The 17,998-nt window shown below is 42.4% G+C and overlaps 1 protein-coding gene across 1 annotated transcript in view; it reads left to right on the top strand.

Moving 5' to 3' along the window:
* The window catches only part of LOC108491125 (zinc finger protein 844-like), a gene marked incomplete at its 5' end in the record, with an annotated part of 3,944 nt that extends 3,022 nt beyond the window's left edge, over positions 1–922 (top strand). Inside the window, 2 exons of the mRNA XM_029566383.1 lie at positions 1–304; positions 798–922. The exon at positions 1–304 is cut by the window's left edge and continues 3 nt beyond it. Of these exons, the coding sequence (XP_029422243.1) occupies positions 1–304; positions 798–922 (429 nt within the window). The remainder of the gene's footprint in view (positions 305–797) is intronic.
* Positions 923–17,998: the final 17,076 nt, after the last annotated feature.

Raw genomic sequence — 17,998 nt, 5'->3', positions numbered from 1 at the left:
GAGAGAAACCGTATGAATGTAAACAATGTGATAAAGCCTTTAGAAGTCACAGTTATCTTCAGTTACATGAAAGAAGACATACTGGAGAAAAACCTTATGAATGTAAACAATGTGGTAAAGCTTTTAGACGTCACAGTTATCTTCAGTTACATGAAAAAATTCATACTGGAGAAAAACCCTATGAATGTAAGCAATGTGGTAAAGCGTTTAGATGGCACAGTTACCTTCACTTCCATGAAAGAATTCATACTGGAGAAAAGCCATATGAGTGTAAGCAATGTGGTAAACCTTTTAGATGTCACAGGTACCTTCAGTTGCATGAAAAAATTCATACTGGAGAAAAACCATATGAATGTAAACAATGTGGTAAAACCTTTAGACGTAACAGTCATCTTAAAAGTCATGAAAAAATTCATGCTGGAGAAAAACCATATGAATGTAAACTGTGGTAAATCCTTTAGACATAACAGTGATCTTCAAAGTCATGAAAAAATGCATACTGGAGAGAAACCATATGAATGTAAACAATGTGGTAAAGCCTTTAGATATAATGGTCATCTTAAAAGTCATGAAAACATGCACACTGGAGAAACACCACATGAATGTAAACAATGTGGTAAAGCCTTTAGATGTAAGAGTGATCTTCAACGTCATGAAACAATGCATACTGGAGAGAAACCCTATGCATGTGAACAATGTGGTAAAACCTTTAGAAATAACAGTAATCTTAAAAGTCATGAAAATACGCATACTGGAGCAAAACCATATGAATGTAAACAATGTGGTAAAACCTTTAGGCATAATAGTCATCTTAAAAATCATGAAAAAACGCATACTGGAGAAAAACCCTATGCATGTAAAGAATGCGATAAAACCTTTAGATGGTATAAAAGCCTTCAAGTACATGAAAAATTCATACTAGAGAAAAACCATATGAATGTTAATAGTGTGACAAGCTTTTAGACATAACAGTCATCTTCAGAGTCATGAGAAAATGCATACTGGAGGAAAACCATATGAATGTAAACAATGTGACAGAGCCTTTACACTATACAGTTTTCTTCAAGTATATGAAAAAATTCATACAGGAGTGAAACCATTTGAATGTAAACAGTGTGGTAAGTCCGTTAGGTGGCAGAATTGTCTTAAGTTACATGAAAAATCTCATACAGGACAGAAATCACATGAATGTAAACAACGTGGTAAGCCTTTACATGAAAGAAGACATACTGCAGAAAAACGTGTATGAATGTAAATAATGTGGTGAAGACTTCAGAAGTCAGTGATGTTCAGAGACATGACTACTTCATACTACACAACACCCTGTGAATAGGAACAGTATGGAAAACCTTTAGAAGTCAATCATCTTTCTGTGAAAGAATTCATATTTTAGTAAGCCTATGAATGCAAATAGTGTAGTAAAGCCTTTGATGTAACACTTATCTTCCTTTATGTGAAAATTCACATGGGACCAAAGTGAAATGAATGAAAGCAGTGCAAATCCTACACTTGTACATTTGTCTTAAATTACATGAGAAATTCATACTGAAGAAAGATGCTGTCAATGCAAAGAATGTGGAAACCTTTGCATTTCATATTTCCTTTTGATTACAACAGAAAATTAATTGTGGCAAAGCATCCCATGAATGTGACCAATGTCTATTGTTGTTAAACTTCCTAAATTACATAGCAGAGCAGTTTCACAACAGTGTTCTTTGAATGTCAAAAAATCATGGGAGAAAATCCCTTGAAATGTAAAATCCAAATGCTGTTAATGTTTTGTATGAGTTCACTTCAGTTAGGGAAAATTCACTCTCAAACCTCTAAGAATATAAACAACAGGGGAAAGGATTGAGCTGTCACAGTTCCCATCAGCAGCAGTGTTCTATGAGACTTTTCCTGGGGACACCTTAGCAAATGTCTACTCACCTGAGATAGGAAACTAATGAAATAAAAAAGGAATTCTGCCAAAGTCTGATTAGGTGAACCAAGGAGTTTACTGGAGTTACTTCCAGGAGCACGGACAAGCACAGATAGCTGAATTACCAAAAAGCCCATCCAGTCTAAGTGATGACTCATGGAAGCTGCAATCTGAAATCTCTGCACGACTGGCAGGCAGCCTGTTTAGTTGGGTAATTTCTTCTTTTCAGAGTTATTTACCACTTCTATAACGTTGTGGAGTGGCCTTGGGAATCTTGTAAATTTGAGCATTCCAGAATATGTGTTTATTTCTTGAGTCTCATGCCTCCCTGTGAGGGGCACTGCGTCAATTTAGAGAGAATTTCCCCAATGACACGCCACCCCTTCCTCTGACTCTTACATTTCTTTGTAATGCTTTTAGATCTTTGTGGGTGGAAGGTGTGGATTCAAATGTCCTCTATGCCTAATATTAGGCCACTGTGCTAGAACAGTACTCACTTTCTCAGGATCTTCATCATTCATTCTGAGACTTTGTGGTGTACCTTCCATTGTGAAAGGAAGTTTCCTTCCATGATGGATTGCAGCTGACATAGCAGTGACATATTAGACATGAACTGAAATGTTGAGAAGGGAATTTGAGAAGCACATGACGTCCACTAAACAAAACAATAGCAGTTGCTTTGCCACGGTGCTCATGAAGTCTCCAGCCACAAGGTTTGTTCCTGTCTTATAATATCAGACACAAATTTTCTCCTGTGGGGTGGGCTGTAAATCCAATCTAAAAGCTGTTGGACTTGAACAATAGTTGTGCTACTGTGGCACCAGGAGGCATATTCTGCCTGTCCTATTGGTACTAGTCACACAGGGTTTATAGATGAACAGGACTCTTGGCAGTTCACCAGCAGTCAGCATTGCACCTGGTATATGCAAGCCAGCTAGAATGGAGGAAGCTTCCACCTTATTGCAGCATAATTTCTCCATGTTCTGCAAGCAAAGCAAATGATGTCTTCAGCAATAGTGGCTTACCATATACTTTCAGCAGTACTGGCAATAATCTTCATGATTTGTGGAACAGATAACCACCTGCCTATGCCACCCATGTGCTGGTGTGAAATTCCTGTGCCAATACACCTGGCTACTAATAACCTGTTTATACAACCTACCCCCAATACACCTGGCTACTAATAACCTGTTTATACAACCTACCCCCAATAGGTTTCTGAGGTAGAACTGATTGAAGCTGATTGCCTTTAGCTGAGGTCTGTGCATCAGTGTTTGTGAAATGAGTAGCCTTGTCATGGTCAATTCACAGTGAGTTGGGGGAAATCCTTGTTGGTGGCTTCGCCTCTTCCTCACTTGTCTGGAAATTCTTGTAAGAGGCCTGTGACGGTGTCCACACTTATGAGGGCATATTTTCACCTGTCACTGACTGACATATACAATATAGTTTATTTGTCAGGACTTAAAGCAGAAATTGGCTTACACATATGTCCTGTAAAATCATAGCTCCAACCTTTGTTTATAAACAGGCAAAATGTGGTTGGCACCTAAATAAAGATGTCTGAAGAAAATGCAGTTTGTCCTGGCTTCATGTGTCTTCTCTCTGCTGAGTGTGCCTACTCCTGTGGCTGCTGCTGTTGCTGCTACAATCCTCCAGTGACAGACTTGACTCCATTAGCCTTCCATCATGGACTAAATGGAACAACTCTAGGAATTTTTCAGATCTCTGCCAGAATGGAACTGCTGAGATGTCCAGCTGTGTGGACTGAGAAACTTCTGGGCTGTCCTCTCTATCCTACACATAGGCATTGCTAGACTATCAACAGCATGGTGAGCTCATCTACTGAGCCCCTTTCATGGCCCACAAATCTTCTGTTGCTTCTATTCCTCTCCAGCATTTTTTCTTGCATAGTTTCCAGTGACAGGGTGGATTGTAGAGAAACAGAATTGGTGGATGGTGATCTTCCCCTGGCCGAGTTCTGCTATAGGATACACAGTTCTTTGCATTTGTTCTGGCACATCACATAAACTGCACTAGAATAATCAAGTCGTTTTAACACAAACAGTTGCCAAGTATCTCTTTTAGGACTTAAATTTCAAACAAAATGTCTAATTTTATTGTGGAAAAAAAAATGCCTTCAGGACCGTTAACATGTTTTACTTGTTTTCCTATACAAATTTTATAAAATTTATTTATTTTTATTTGGCATTTATTGGTCTTTTGCCTGCCTGTCTGTCAGTGCACTCTTGTGCAGTTCCTGCAGAGGTCAGGAGAGGGTTTTGGACCCCCTGGAATGGGATGATTAAAGACAAAAGACTACTGCTTTTTAGATAAAACAGATTTTGTATGGTGGTTTCATTCTAATGTATGAATTATTCCCCAATGGAAACATGAAAAAGTGGTGACAAAAATCAGAAAGCTTCAAACGATTATTACTGGTTGTGGAAGTTACAAAGAAGTTTATAAGTGATAAAAGGGAAGATTACAGTATGTAAAAGATTATATTCTAGGAAATATAGACTGTTACTAGGTACTTATTTCAGTAACTGGACTACTCTAGACATCACTTTTAAATTTTGGGTCTTAGAGTTTTTGACAAATTAAGACAGTCTAAAATGGCCAGCAAATATAAGCACAACAAAAAGCCCAGTTGAGTACTTGAATGTTTCAAATTGTTTTCCTTGACTGATCAGTCAGTGTCTACGAGGTCACAGAGACGTGAAGAGAAGATTTAAGAAGGGGAGTGATTACCATAGGTGAATATAAGCCAATGGAAAAGAATACTCAATGGAATTCTAAAAGAAAGTAGGCTTCCCACCCCCTAACCCCTGAAAGCAAGTGAAGTCACTGATGAGTACACTGTCAGTTTCCCTCATGTGAGGATGGGCCTTCCACTCCAGTGATGGCTGAGCTGGAAGGATAATGCTGGAAAAGGTTTGGTGGTGGGATCCCCATTCAAACTGTTACAGCCCACCACCAAAGCATCTCAGTAATTCTGGAAATCATAGGTAAGGTGATTTTATTTTCCGTACTGAGGCTTGTTCTCTGTCTTAGCAATTTGCCAGTTTTCTAAATGGATTCATTGGGAATCCATTGTTCTACTCGGGAAAACTGAAGCCTAAGAGCTGTTATTTTCAGGTTTATTCCCCCAAATTCCAGATATATTGAGATTTATATAACCCTCCTATACAATGAAAAGATAAGATCTGACACTGAGAGATGTTCCCTAAAGGTTCCAGCTAGACTTTGTAACTGAATGGCCAAAATGTGTCCTAGCTTCAACACCTTATAGGCATCTACTGAGGCTACAGTCATGACTCTGAAATCTGTTTCTAAGGATTTAAATGAAAGTCTATCTTAGAGAAAATCAGAGAAGAAATGTGTGGTCATCGGCTCTGGCTGCTCTCCCCCGGCTATGATCGCTCTCCAACTCTCTGTTCCTCCAATCAATCATCTGGTCCAGACCCAGGGCTGGTGAGGATAGTAAGGGATCCCAGTTATATGCCTAATATTCCAGTCAGAGCAAAAATGGCTGAAAGTAGCAGAAACATAATAAGGACCATTATCTGTTTTTAATTTGCCAAGGAACTCCCATAAGGACCATGGCATATTTGACAGTCTTTATGGCATGAGAAGCCATCTCACCAGAACAGGCCAATGCAAAATGGACATTGTGTCAATAATATGATAGATATACTTGAGCTGGCCAAAAGGAGAAAAATGAGTGACATCCATTTCCCATATGTTGGGACCAAGGACTCTAGGGAGAGTTCCGGCGGGTTGTAATGGTCCCAGAGGTAGAGGAGGGGCACAAGAGGAGCAGGCATGGACCAAATGCTTGCAGCTCTGAATTGGTAGAGTGGGAAGAAGCCCATGTATAGCTTGGGGAGAAAGATGAAAACGGGCACGTAAGTCTCTAGCTTGTTGAATTATGGTGGAGTCTAGGGTGGCACTCAGGATCAGTTTGTCGGTGGCGGCATTGCCCTCTGCCAGAAGCTCCTGGAGATTGGTATGAGAGCGCTAGTGTTGAATATACCAAGGGGCAGAGTGCTGCTTGAGTAATAGTTGTAATGATGAGAGCAACAAATCAAGGGGACTCTGGCGGGGTCTGAAAGCTGCAAAGGCCAGATGTTTTAGAGTCTGAACTCTATAAGCACTGTCAGAAAAAAATATTACAGGGAGTTGTATGAAGATCCTGAAAGACCTGTAACATGGCTGAGAGCTCTCTGAGCTGTACAGATCCCTGGAAAGGGAAAACGTTATGTGAGGAGAGTTCTCCTTCCTGGTAAATTACATAACCAAATTTGCATTTCCTAGAATCAGTAAAGATTAGAGGAGCCTTAGGAAGAGGGTTATGCATTGAGAATGCCTGGGGAAACAGGGACAGGGAAAGCTGTCTTATTCCTTGAAGGAGTTTATGTTTAGGATAATGATTGTCATATTTCCCCTGCTTGACAGAGTTAAGAAGCCAGCGTTGTCAAGGAACAATGACTGGAGCATGTGAAGTGGAAGGGGAAGAACCAATGATTCCATTCATGGCCATACAGAAGATGGGAGGTGTGGACAAATTTAAGGGCTAGCATTGCCTGTGCCTCAATAGCCAGGGTGACCTTGTGAAGTTAACTCCATGAAGAGTGGACCCATGTCAGAGCACTCCCAAAGGGGTGTTTTTAGGAGGAATTACTAGTGCTTGGATGGGCAACTTTGGCTGTATCCTATTTACAAATGCTTGGGACAGGTGAGAATTGATCATTGTGACAACACATGCCTCCGGAGAGACCTTGCAGGGAATGGAGACCATAAAAATACCCTGCAACAGGTCAAAGAGCAGTGTAAGCTCTTCTGTGGACATGGGTAAGAAGCCCTGTGTCCAACTGATGTTGCCACAGAGGGTTTGCACCTCTGAAAGAGTAACCTCATCTGGTAAGGTAAGAACAGGAGCTATGGGCCGGATGACATCTTGAATAGAGTGGCCCAAAAACGTATAAGGGGCATGTAACTATTTTATCTGCTGCAATACTAAGACCTAATGCCTGGAGGTTTGTTTTGAGTTTTTGAAAAGCTCCTTGATAAGATCTTAAGATCCTTATGGGCGATAAGAATGTCATCCATATAATGTAAAATATAAACCTCAGTCAGCAAAGGTCTGCAGGCATGGGCCACATAATATTGGCAGATAGTAGGACTGTTTTTCATGGCCTCAGGAAAAACCTTCCATTGATAGCACTGAACTGGTAGGTTATGGTTAGTGGCAGGTATAGAGAAGGCAAAATAGGGCTTATCACCATCATGAAGAGGAATAGAGAAGAAACAGTCCTTAATATCTATTATAATAATTGTGCATTCTTTGGGAATAGCAGTAGGGTGAGGCAGTCATGGTTGGAGGGTCCCTAAAGGCTTTATATGCTCATTAATAACCCTTAAATCATGTAAAATTCTCTATTTTCCTGATTTCTTTTGTATTACAAAAATGGGAGAATTTTGAGGACTAAAGGAGGGCTCGATATGACCCAAGGATAATTGTTCCTGGACCAAAGAGATCAAGTGAGTTAATTTATGTAAAGGAAGAGACCACTGCTCCACCCATATGGGAGCTTTAGTGTCCCACATTAGTTTGATGGGGGGCTGCATGGACAGTGGAGCAGTGGCCATTAGAATTGGGGTTCAGGGTGAGGGGCATTACCTAACCGCTGGCCTATGATGCAGTCATCATAAAAGGCTTTGTCATGTGTAGTTAAAACAGCTTCCACATCACAAGGATATCTCTCCCCCACAAATTATGGGGAAGCCCCGCAGCTAAGAGTGGTCTAATAGTTCCTGTGTTGCCGCTCAGATCAGTCCAGATTACCTGATGCTGGACCTGTTGGGTGTTCTGTAAACCCCCAACTCCTTGTATAGTGGGTCCAGGTTTGCAGTGCCAATGAGACAATGCTTCCTCTTGTCTGATTACAGTAATATCAGCCCCTGTATCAATTAGGCCTTTAAACTTATGGCTATCTAGGGAAAGTTGCATCGTAGGCTTATGCAAATCAATAGGTATCATCCACTGGATGTGGGGTGTGTATTCCCTTACTTCCTCTCTTTGGGGTGGGGCTGAGAGGCTCGCCGTTGCCCATTTAAAAGCACCTTTTGCATGGGTTTACCATCTGCAATCCACCTTAGACTTACATTCTCCTGCCCAATGAAAGCCTTTCTGGCATCTTGGGCATTTTGAAGGGGGAACCTGGCTCCTTTTGGCCTCTTTCATAATCTTATTAGGATAGGTACATGACCAATGGCCCTGTCCCCCACAGGCCCAACATTTGCCTTTGTCCATCTTGGCCTGTGGCTGATGAGCAGCCAGTGCCTCAGCATGGGCCACGACATGGGCCCGAGCAGTCCCCACATCTCAGCAGGCCAGAATCCATTCAGAGACATCCTTGTATATAATGGGTCATATGGTAAGGCAGCACTCTGTAGAGCAGCCTTCATGTACAAGATCCTTGAGTAAGGCATCGGCAGCTCCCTGATGACTGATCTTTCTATTTATACTTTGTCGGCATCTCTCAGCAAAATGGGAGAAAGACTTCGTCTGGTTTTTGTATCAATTTGGTTAATTTGGTATCACCGTGAGTTGGCATACTTTGAAAAGCATGAAGCAGGCAAAGCCATACTTGTTCAAAGTAGCAGGGAGGTCCCTGTGCCTGATCTTGAGGGGTCTCAAAATTGCCACATCCTACTAGAGCATCAATTCCAATGTTTTGGACATTGGCATTTCTATTGCGCTCTGCCTGTTGTTCACATTCATCTTGGTAAGTAGCTTTCCATAAAAGGAAATCGCCTCCCTGTAAGTAGGCACAGGCAATATTCTGCCAGTCATAGGGGGTATTGGCCAAATGACTGATTGTATCTAATAACTGACCAAACCAGGGGGAATGAATACCATCCTCAACTGCTTCCTTACGCAGCTTCCTTAAAGCATCATGAGAATATCGATTCTAGACATTGGGGTTCTGTTGTCCCTGATTGACAGTAACTGGGAAGAACTGTGGAAAATCTCCCATTGTATCATAGAAGAGGGGCCTAGGTGAGAGGGGCTTCCAGTCCTCCTGGAGGGAGGGGTAGATGGACTTGGGGGAAACTTCCTTAAAGCCAGTATAAGATGGCGGAGGGTAGCCACAGACCCATAATGGCAGAGCAGAGGCGGAAAAACTTCCTGTTTTTCATCAAGGGAGCTCTCAAACCCCAATTCCTCATTTTGTATGTCATCATTAACAGTCATTGTTTCATCAAAACAAGAATCTGTTAGTTTCCTTTTAACTGGAAATTCCTGGGACAGGCCGTCCTCAGCATCCTGTTGTATTTGCTCATCTACCTCCTTTAATAGGAGATTGTCCTGTTGAGGGGAATTGGGGAGAACCCCCCCAAAGGGAGGCCAGAATGGATGTCACAATGGGGTAGAACAGCCCAGACTGTGAGCGTCCCTCCCTGACTTCCCTACAACAGGCCAAGAATAGAATGCAAGCCCATGGTTCGGGACCCCAGCAACAAGAATCTGTAAACCAGGGGGCACGAGCTAGTACTTCGTCTAAAACCTTAGTTACATCCTTTTCTGTTACCCTAATATGCCTACTCCTGAGGAGAGGAACCAGTGCAGCAATGTGGGGGCTGGCAGCAGCTGGATGATTATTCCCCATACCGGAGGTCACTCACCCTGCAAGAGGTGCCCAGAAGGACTCAGGAGCCATTCAGGAAGACGATCGGCAGAGACAGGATTGACACGCCAAACCGAAGACAGCGAGCCAGGAGAACGAAAGCAGCAAGCACCCACAGAAGAATCACTGGCAAAGGGGCCATCAGGCGCCCCAAGTGTTACAGCTTTGAATGTTACAGCTCAGAGTGTTACAGCTCCATGGGGCAGGAGTCTTCGTGCCCCACGTTGGGCGCCAGCTATGGTCACCAGCTGTGGCTGCTCTCCTCCGGCTATGGTCACTCTCCTGCTTTCTCAGTTCCTCCGATCAGTCGTCTTGTCCGGACCCCAGGGCTGGTGAGGAATCTGCACCAGTGTCACCACATTCAGACGCTGGAAACCAGACTCAGTGACACGGATCTGCTTTATTGCAGGAAAGTATGGGCTTATATAGGGGTAATAGTCCAACCAAAACACAGCATATGGAATCCTTTATTAGCATGGCAGACTAGTATCCTATTACAATCTAGTGGGCCAGATGCCCTATTAGGATGATAAGTTTCAGTCTCTCTAAGTTTCAGATTCCTGGAAACCATGTGACTTACATAGTTTTTTATCTGATAAGAAACAGGAAGCACTGCATTCCAGCATGATAAGTATTTAAGGCAAAAGGCAAAATCAGTCACAAGATTTTCCACAACAGAAATGGACCAAACAAATAAAATAAAATAAAACTAAGGCCTTGAGTGTGATCCTGCTAATCCCATCAGTGCTAGGTCATACAGTTCATAGGTCAGATGCTCCAACTATCACTGCAGAGCTTCACCTGTAGAAGTCATTTCAAATTATGTGACATTAATTCCCAACCCAGTGCTAAAGTGCTAAATTCCATGCCCATCTTGTGGGTGAGGATGCTCTCAGAGACACATGGTAGGATACAGAGGTCTCTCATAGGGATGTCCCTAGGGAATCTCTTGTACTTCTAAGGACCTGTATCATCCTTGTCCACACATTTCCCCCTTCCTTTTAGGATTCCAGTGGAAGCACCCTGTTAATCCTGTTGAAATCTCTAATTGGCTGTATCCTTAACTATTGAGAGTGAGGAATGAAACTTTGACCATTTGACCATGCCATCATGAAGAGGCCTTACCTTGTCATTCTACATTCTATATTTCCTTCTAGCCACTATAAAATTTGAACGGGAAGCATGATGGCCACTTAATGGCACATTAACTACAACAGAAATCATATTTCAATATGGTTTGTTTCCTAAAAGATAAGACAAGCAGGTGGAGGTACCATTTATACTGGGTTTTATCCTACTTATTTATCCTACTTCCAAGTCCCCCCCCTTTTTTTGTAAATGACCCGGGTGAACCAAAAAGGAAAGAAACTGCACCCTGAAACTTTGACAGTAATCTATTCTTGAGGTCCATGTCACTCTGTGGGGGTTCACAGCCAATGTTCCTCCTCCCTAATGTTCACCAACCAAAAGTCTAATAAAATAGGTTCTGAATTCTGGAGACCTCCCTACTTGAGAAGAAATGTGCCTACCTGATGTCACCACCAATGCATTTAATAGTACCTTGGCATTGTTACTGTAATGACTTGACTATATGTGGTTTGAGGTAAGCTAAATCTGTGTTACTTGGCCATACTGACATTTGGTTCTGGAATTAATTTCATATTGTGTTCTGAATATGTGTAGCTAAAATTCCTTATGGGAGGTGTAAATGTCACCCCTTCTCCCTTGCTCCTTATGACAGAGGGAGTCTTCTTTCTGCCAATCTATAGCCTGGGAAACCATTGGCTTGTTGGGCTTACCTATAGAGCAATGGGAAAGGATTGACTTATAGGAATATGGCTGCACCTCTTGCCACATTGGGAAGTCTTCACTCAAGCATGGATGGTGAATTTTCCACATCCTCACAAAATGGAAAGGGATCCTCTCCCATGGCTTCCTTGGTTTATATAGCCTAAGACCCTCACCTTGATGCAACTAGAGCCAACTGGTTAATTGGGAAGTGTGGCTGATTTGCCCTGCCCATCGTCCCCTGCAGGGCATAACACTCAAGATACCTAGCATCCACCTTATGAAGATGGCATCTGTCCATAGTTGGTAGGAGGACAGCCCTGTGCAACAATATTTTCGTGTGTGTGAACACTTGGTCCCATGCTTGTGACATTGTTTTCTAATATTGTGCAATCTTTAGGAAATGGAGTCTTGATAGAGGACATGGGTCCCTGGGGACTAGCTTTGAAGTTTTATACAGACCCTTAATTCCTGTTTGTGATCTGATCGTGCTGAGAGATGCAGTGTGAACACCTGGATTCTTATTCTCTCACCAAATCTTCCCTACAGTAATGGACTGCATGCCCTGAAAAGGTAAGCCAGAATAAACCCTTCTTTTCTTGTAACACTTCATCCCAGGTATTTTGCTATAGCTGTGAGAAGAGTTACTAAAGAAGCTCATATTTCCTTTGAGTTTAGAGCTTTTTTGTTGATGATGTCATTCCCTTTGAATTTAGGTTTTTTGTTGATGGTGGTGGTGTGTTTTTCGTTTGTTTTATTATTTATGAATGTTTTTCCTTCATGTATATATGTTCACCCATATGTGCAATACCCAGGATGTCGAGAAGAAGGTGTCAGATCCCATGGAAATGTCATTATCCACAATTGTTACCAGCCATTTGGGGGCTGGGAACCAAATGCAGGTCGTCTGCAAGAGCAATATGTCTTCTTAAATACTGAGTCATCTCTCTACCTGTGAAGTATAATTTTATTTGGTCTGTTTGAGACAGGGTCTCCCTGTAGCCCCAGCTGTCCTGGAACTCACTATATAGACCAGGCTGGCCTTGAACTCACAGAGATCCGCCTGCCCTGAAGTATAATTTTATCGGTATCTTTTCTGCATTCATGTGGTACCCTGAAGACAGTCTTCTTTCAATAGTGTGCTCAGCTATTCTGCATTGCCTCCTCACATGAATATTGGTTATTTCTTTAGGGGACTTAGCCCTTCTTTGGTTTGCTTGATTGTCCATTGGTTTAGGATGAGCTGGTTATTGAATCCTGTCCTAGTTGCTTTCTATCACCGTGATAAAAACACTGACTAGAACCAACAAGGGGAGGAAATGCTTTATTTGGCTTGCAGCACAGTCCATCATCAAAGAAAGTCAAGGCAGGAACTCAAGGCATGATCCTGGAGGCAGAAGCTGATGGAGAGACCATGGAGAAACAGTGGTTACTGTCTTGCTCCCTGGCCTGTAATCTCAGACTGCTTTCTTATACATCACAGGACCACTTTCCCAGGAGTGGCATGGCCCACAGTGGGCTGGGCCCTCCCACATCACACGCCAATGAAGAAAATGCCCCACAGACATGACCACAGGCCAGTTCAATAGAGGAAATTCTTCAACTGCCGTCCCCTGCCCCCAGCTGTGTCAAGTTCCCAAATGAAGATGTCCAGCACACATTCAAAGACACTTTGAATATCAATTTTGATTCTGGTCCTTGGTTGTTTTCTCAGTATTCATCTTGTTAATTATCTGCTCTGTACCATACTTCCAATATGTGTTAGGTCAAACTGGGCTGCAAGATTCAGTCACTACTGACCAGCAACGTGACAATCACAACCTGGTGGGCAGCATTCCGGGAAACAGAAATGAAACCATCCCAGTTTCTCAGTAACCAGTTGACCAGTTGACAATGCACCCTGATCATAACAGGAATTTCCCATCCCAGCCAAGTGAAAAACAGAACACCTAACTGACCCACCTTTACCAAGGCACCTGCTACTGACACTCCTGCTATAGTTCCACCACCCCCTATCGACAAAAGGGAAAAAAATCGTATAAAATCTAGCCTCTGACAAGAACTGATGCTCCCTTTCTCCTGTGGGAGCAGTCCAGCATCTCGTCCATCCCAAGAAATTTCTTCCTTTTTCCCTCAGAGTAGTCTCAGTGGTCCTGATCTTTTCACAAACCTAACAGATGGTGCCAAAACCCCAGAAGGAGGCACCCCAGCCTGTTTTGGGGCTGCAGGCCCTCCTTCCTTGAACTGACCACTAATCCTCTGTCCAGACCCTCTGAGGGCCTTAGACTACCCACCTGCTCCTGGCCCACCAGTTTGGCCTTGCCTCTGAACGTCCTACTTCCTCCTTCTTCCTTTGCCCTTCCTTCTTGCTTCAGTAAGTGTCCACACTTGGGTTGGCTCAATCTTGGGGTTTGCTGTCTCTCTAAAGCAGTGCCAGTATGCTAAGCTCTGTTCACCGCAACCCCTGAGAGTGGGTGCTCCCCGGCCTTGACAAGGTACACCTTCTCGATACCGTGGGACACGTTGAATCTCCGGTGTCCAGAGCCTTGGGGACACACTGTGCTGCGGGCCTTCGGTACTGGGACACTTTCACCCTTTCATGCCTTTCTTCCTCCTGCGGCTTGCCATTTCTCCTTTCCCTGTCATCTCTCCTCTGTTCCCCATCCCTCCTCTGGCCTGTCTCCTTAAGAATCTGCAACCTCTGGGACTCCAAGGCGACATTAAGCTTTGCCATTTTTACTGCAACATGGCTTGCCACAGTATAATTGCTGACTCTGACCATTTCTGCCATCGCATGGGAAAGTAGTCTGAGGTCCCCTATATCCACATTTTCTTTGCCCCCAGGTCTTTTCTCTCCCTCTGTGCTGCTTGCCACACTCACCAGATTGTGCTCAAACTCACTTCCTACCTTCCCTATCTGCTCTTGTCTCTCAAGCCATTGACTGATTGGATCAGCTTGCTCCCCAGCCCCTCCACCTCTGGCTCAGATACACACTCCCACTGCCCTGCCTGCTCCTTCCCCTCCTTCTTCCCCGCTCCCCTCCCCCCAGCGCACTCACTTACTGGAAGACATGCACTCTGTTGGATTTTGCACTTTGTGTGAGGTGTGAGGTGTTTCGGGTTGGAGGGATTTGTGTCCAGATCCCTTTTACTGTGCTTGATCTCTCCCAGCTTGAACAGCAGTTAGGTTCCTTCTCCACCGGTCCACTTACTTAGACTAAAGAGTGCATGTCCCCAAAACTGACATGCACTATTTTAGCCCCTGATGAGTGAGAACATGTCTGGTTTCCTGCTCAGGCCCATGTTGACCAGGTTCATGTTATACACCGTACCTACCCTGTGGGGATGGCAGTCCCTAGAGAGGACCCCACCTGGGTATATCAAGCCCCCCTCCACTGCTGGCCCACCCCCTTTCCCTTTGAAGAATAGCAAGGGGCTGGATGGTTGGCTGCCTCCTGGTAGGGTTCCTGCAGGTTGCTCACAAGGTACATAATTTTGACAATCTGCAGCATTCCCCAGGACTCCAGTGAAAACTCGGCAAAGTTTCTGGGATGCTGGACTAAGACACTCCTTCAGCAGATATGCTTAGATTCTGACTCTTCAGGAGGCATTCTGGTTCTAAAGTCCCACTTCATAGCCCAGTGGATCCCATATAGTTTTAAAAAGCTCAAACAACTTGAAAAGGGCCCACTCCACCCCCCAGGCCTGCTGAGGGTGGCATTAGAAGTTTTTTATGGCCAAGAGGACCAGGGACTGATCTTGACCAATAGATCAACTTGTGATCACCCAAAGTGCCACTTACTGGCTGCTACCCAGAACCAGTGGTGATATACAAATGTCCTTAAGTGCAGTTTCAGGGTATTTGATGCCCTCTCCTGGCCTCTGTAGGCATTGCATGCACATGGGACACTTACATACATGTGGGCAAGGCACTAATACACATTAAATAAAAAGAAATTTAAAAATTAAATTAAGAGCACATTACACCAAACCTTGGTGAAGTACAACTCTATATTTTTGGGAAGATTCTTAATTATATGTCTGCACAGAAATAAGCATTCCTAAATTACTTATCTGTTCTTAGTATGATTTACAGAAAAAATTTTACAGCTTTTTGGATTGGAGTAAAAGGCCTCTATCCAGTAGTAATAACTACTTCCAGGACTATCACATTTCAGGAGATACTCTCCTAAATTTGTACTTCTCATCACGCATGTGTACTAACTTCTAAGGACACATCTACATGGACTACAAAGAAAATGGATAACATCTTCAACTGTGTCACAAACTGCTGTAAAATTACACTCATTTTGTTTTTAGGAAAGCCACAAATGTCTATACATTCATCAAAATCATTGGCTTTGTTGTAACTGTTTACCCAAACCTCCTACCTAACCCGAACCTTAATTTCACCTTCAATTCCATGAATAAACAGCAAAACTCTCCATACACATAAGATAAAAATTAAACATGTGAGGCTCAACGTTATGTAACATATGTTTAATCCCAGTGCTTGGGAGGAAGAGGCAGGTGGCTATGTGGAACTTGAGGCCATCCTTGTCTACACAGTGAGCTCCAAGTCAGCTGGGACTAGAGGGAGACCGTGTCTCAGAAAAATAAATTTTTGAAAAAGGGATCTGCATCTAATTTTTTTCTTCCCTATATCTTAATATAGCATGTACAAATGATGTATATCTCTGCACCTATATTTCAAGTAATCAAGAACACTGTATGGCTCAAAGAGATAAAGGCAGCAGATAAGGAATACGGACATTGATAATCTTACATGTATTCACATTTAGTTTTTGTGTTTTGTATGCACATGCCAAGGTGCACTTGTGGAGGTCCAAGGACAATGTGCAGAAGTTGATGCACTTGGTCTACCATGTGGGTTCTGGAGATGCAGCTCAAATTTTCTAGGTTGGATGCAAAGATCTCCATCAGGTGAGTCACCTTATTGGCCTGAATCAGACACTTGAATCATGGAAGTTTCACATTCTTTAAATTAACTAAGTGTTTTCTCTTTGTATCCCATTATTCGTACTCCACAGAACATTTCACTTGATGTTTTGCATACTTGAAGTAAGTTATCATTCTGAAATATTTTTTGGCAGTTTGCTTTTATAGCTGCTGTCTTAGGAATGGCCAGCTTTTTTTCTGGGAGATCTTGGTCTTTAGTATATGAATTCTTTTCATTCAACTGGTGGATAATAATTTGATGTGTGTTATTAGTTTGATACTTTGTCTGATTTACCTTTGTGAATGCAAGGTCCATTTCTAATTACAAAGAAAATCAGATAACAACTCACTATCATTTTGAGCTCCTTCCTAACAGGATGTCCACTTTCAGTGTACCGAATAGTATTTCTACTTTAATAGAAAGTAACTCAAGCTTGTCAGGTACCAAGAATTTATCGGTTTTGTAGGCATGCTTTTCTAAGAATTATCTTTTTGATGAGTCTGTCATCAGTGCTACTGCTCTTGGACTCAGAACTTTTTGTGTAAGATTCATAAAGAATAAAACCAAATCTTTGATATTCTCTAACCACAGGAAATGGAGTTAACCTAACTTTACAGTTGTCACAAATCTCAGTTTATCATATGGCTTTTTAGAGTGTTTGTTGTATTTTATATAACATTTTTAATATAACCATAGAAATCCAGTTGCTTGTACTTATAATATTTTTGTAGGAATAAGTTTATTTGGTTTGGGATCTTTTTTTTTACTTGTTTTTTCTTTCAAAACTGTACTGATTGATGTCAGAATTCTTATAAATGAAGTGAAAAAGAAAAATGAATCTTCTGAAAACATTTTATTACATTTAAAAAAATATTTAATTTTATTTTATGTGTATGTGTGTATTGCCTACATGTAAGTAACTGCACTCATGTCGTGAAATGCCCATGGAGGACAGAGGAGGGAGTTGGATCTCCTGGAACTGGAGTTACGGACAATTGTTAGCTGCCATGTGAGTGCTGGGATTTGAATTCAAGTCTTCTGCATGAACAGTCAGTGTTCATCACCACAGAGCCATCTCTGCAGCCCCATTATTACAGGTATTTATTGATGCTTCTGTGTCTGTTTATGAGCTGGGAGGTGAGTGGACAAGTTATGGAAGTTTCTTCTCTCTTTCCATCATTTGGGTCCCAGGGTCTGAATTAAGGCCATCAAAGTTGGAGGGTAAGTGCCTTCATCCACGGAGCCATCACATTTGCCGTAGCATTGAGAACACTGTCAATATGTCTTTGAGTATTCAATAATTTTTCAGAGTTCAAGTGCCTTTGTTGCACGAATTGTACAGTCTGGATACTATGATGTAGGAAAACACAGGCCTGTCTTTCTTACTATCCCAAGGCAGTGTTCTGCCTTTGACACTGGAAAGTGGTGTCCCACCAATGTCCAAATATTCTCTTGTTTTCAAGACACAGCTGGACTGTATTTTGACCTTTATTCACCTGTAGAACTGAGCTCCATCAACATATGCTAAGAGTTAAGAAATGAAATCTTATGAAATTGAAAGGTTTTGTACAGGAAAGTAAGAAATTTGACTGGAGATCATCTTCTGAATGAGTAATATTTGTAGCCAGCTATGCA

The sequence above is a fragment of the Nannospalax galili genome, unplaced genomic scaffold (assembly GCF_000622305.1).
Source record: "Nannospalax galili isolate Female #2095 unplaced genomic scaffold, S.galili_v1.0 scaffold3159, whole genome shotgun sequence".
Taxonomy (NCBI): domain Eukaryota; kingdom Metazoa; phylum Chordata; class Mammalia; order Rodentia; family Spalacidae; genus Nannospalax; species Nannospalax galili.
This window is presented reverse-complemented; position numbering and strand designations above follow the sequence as displayed.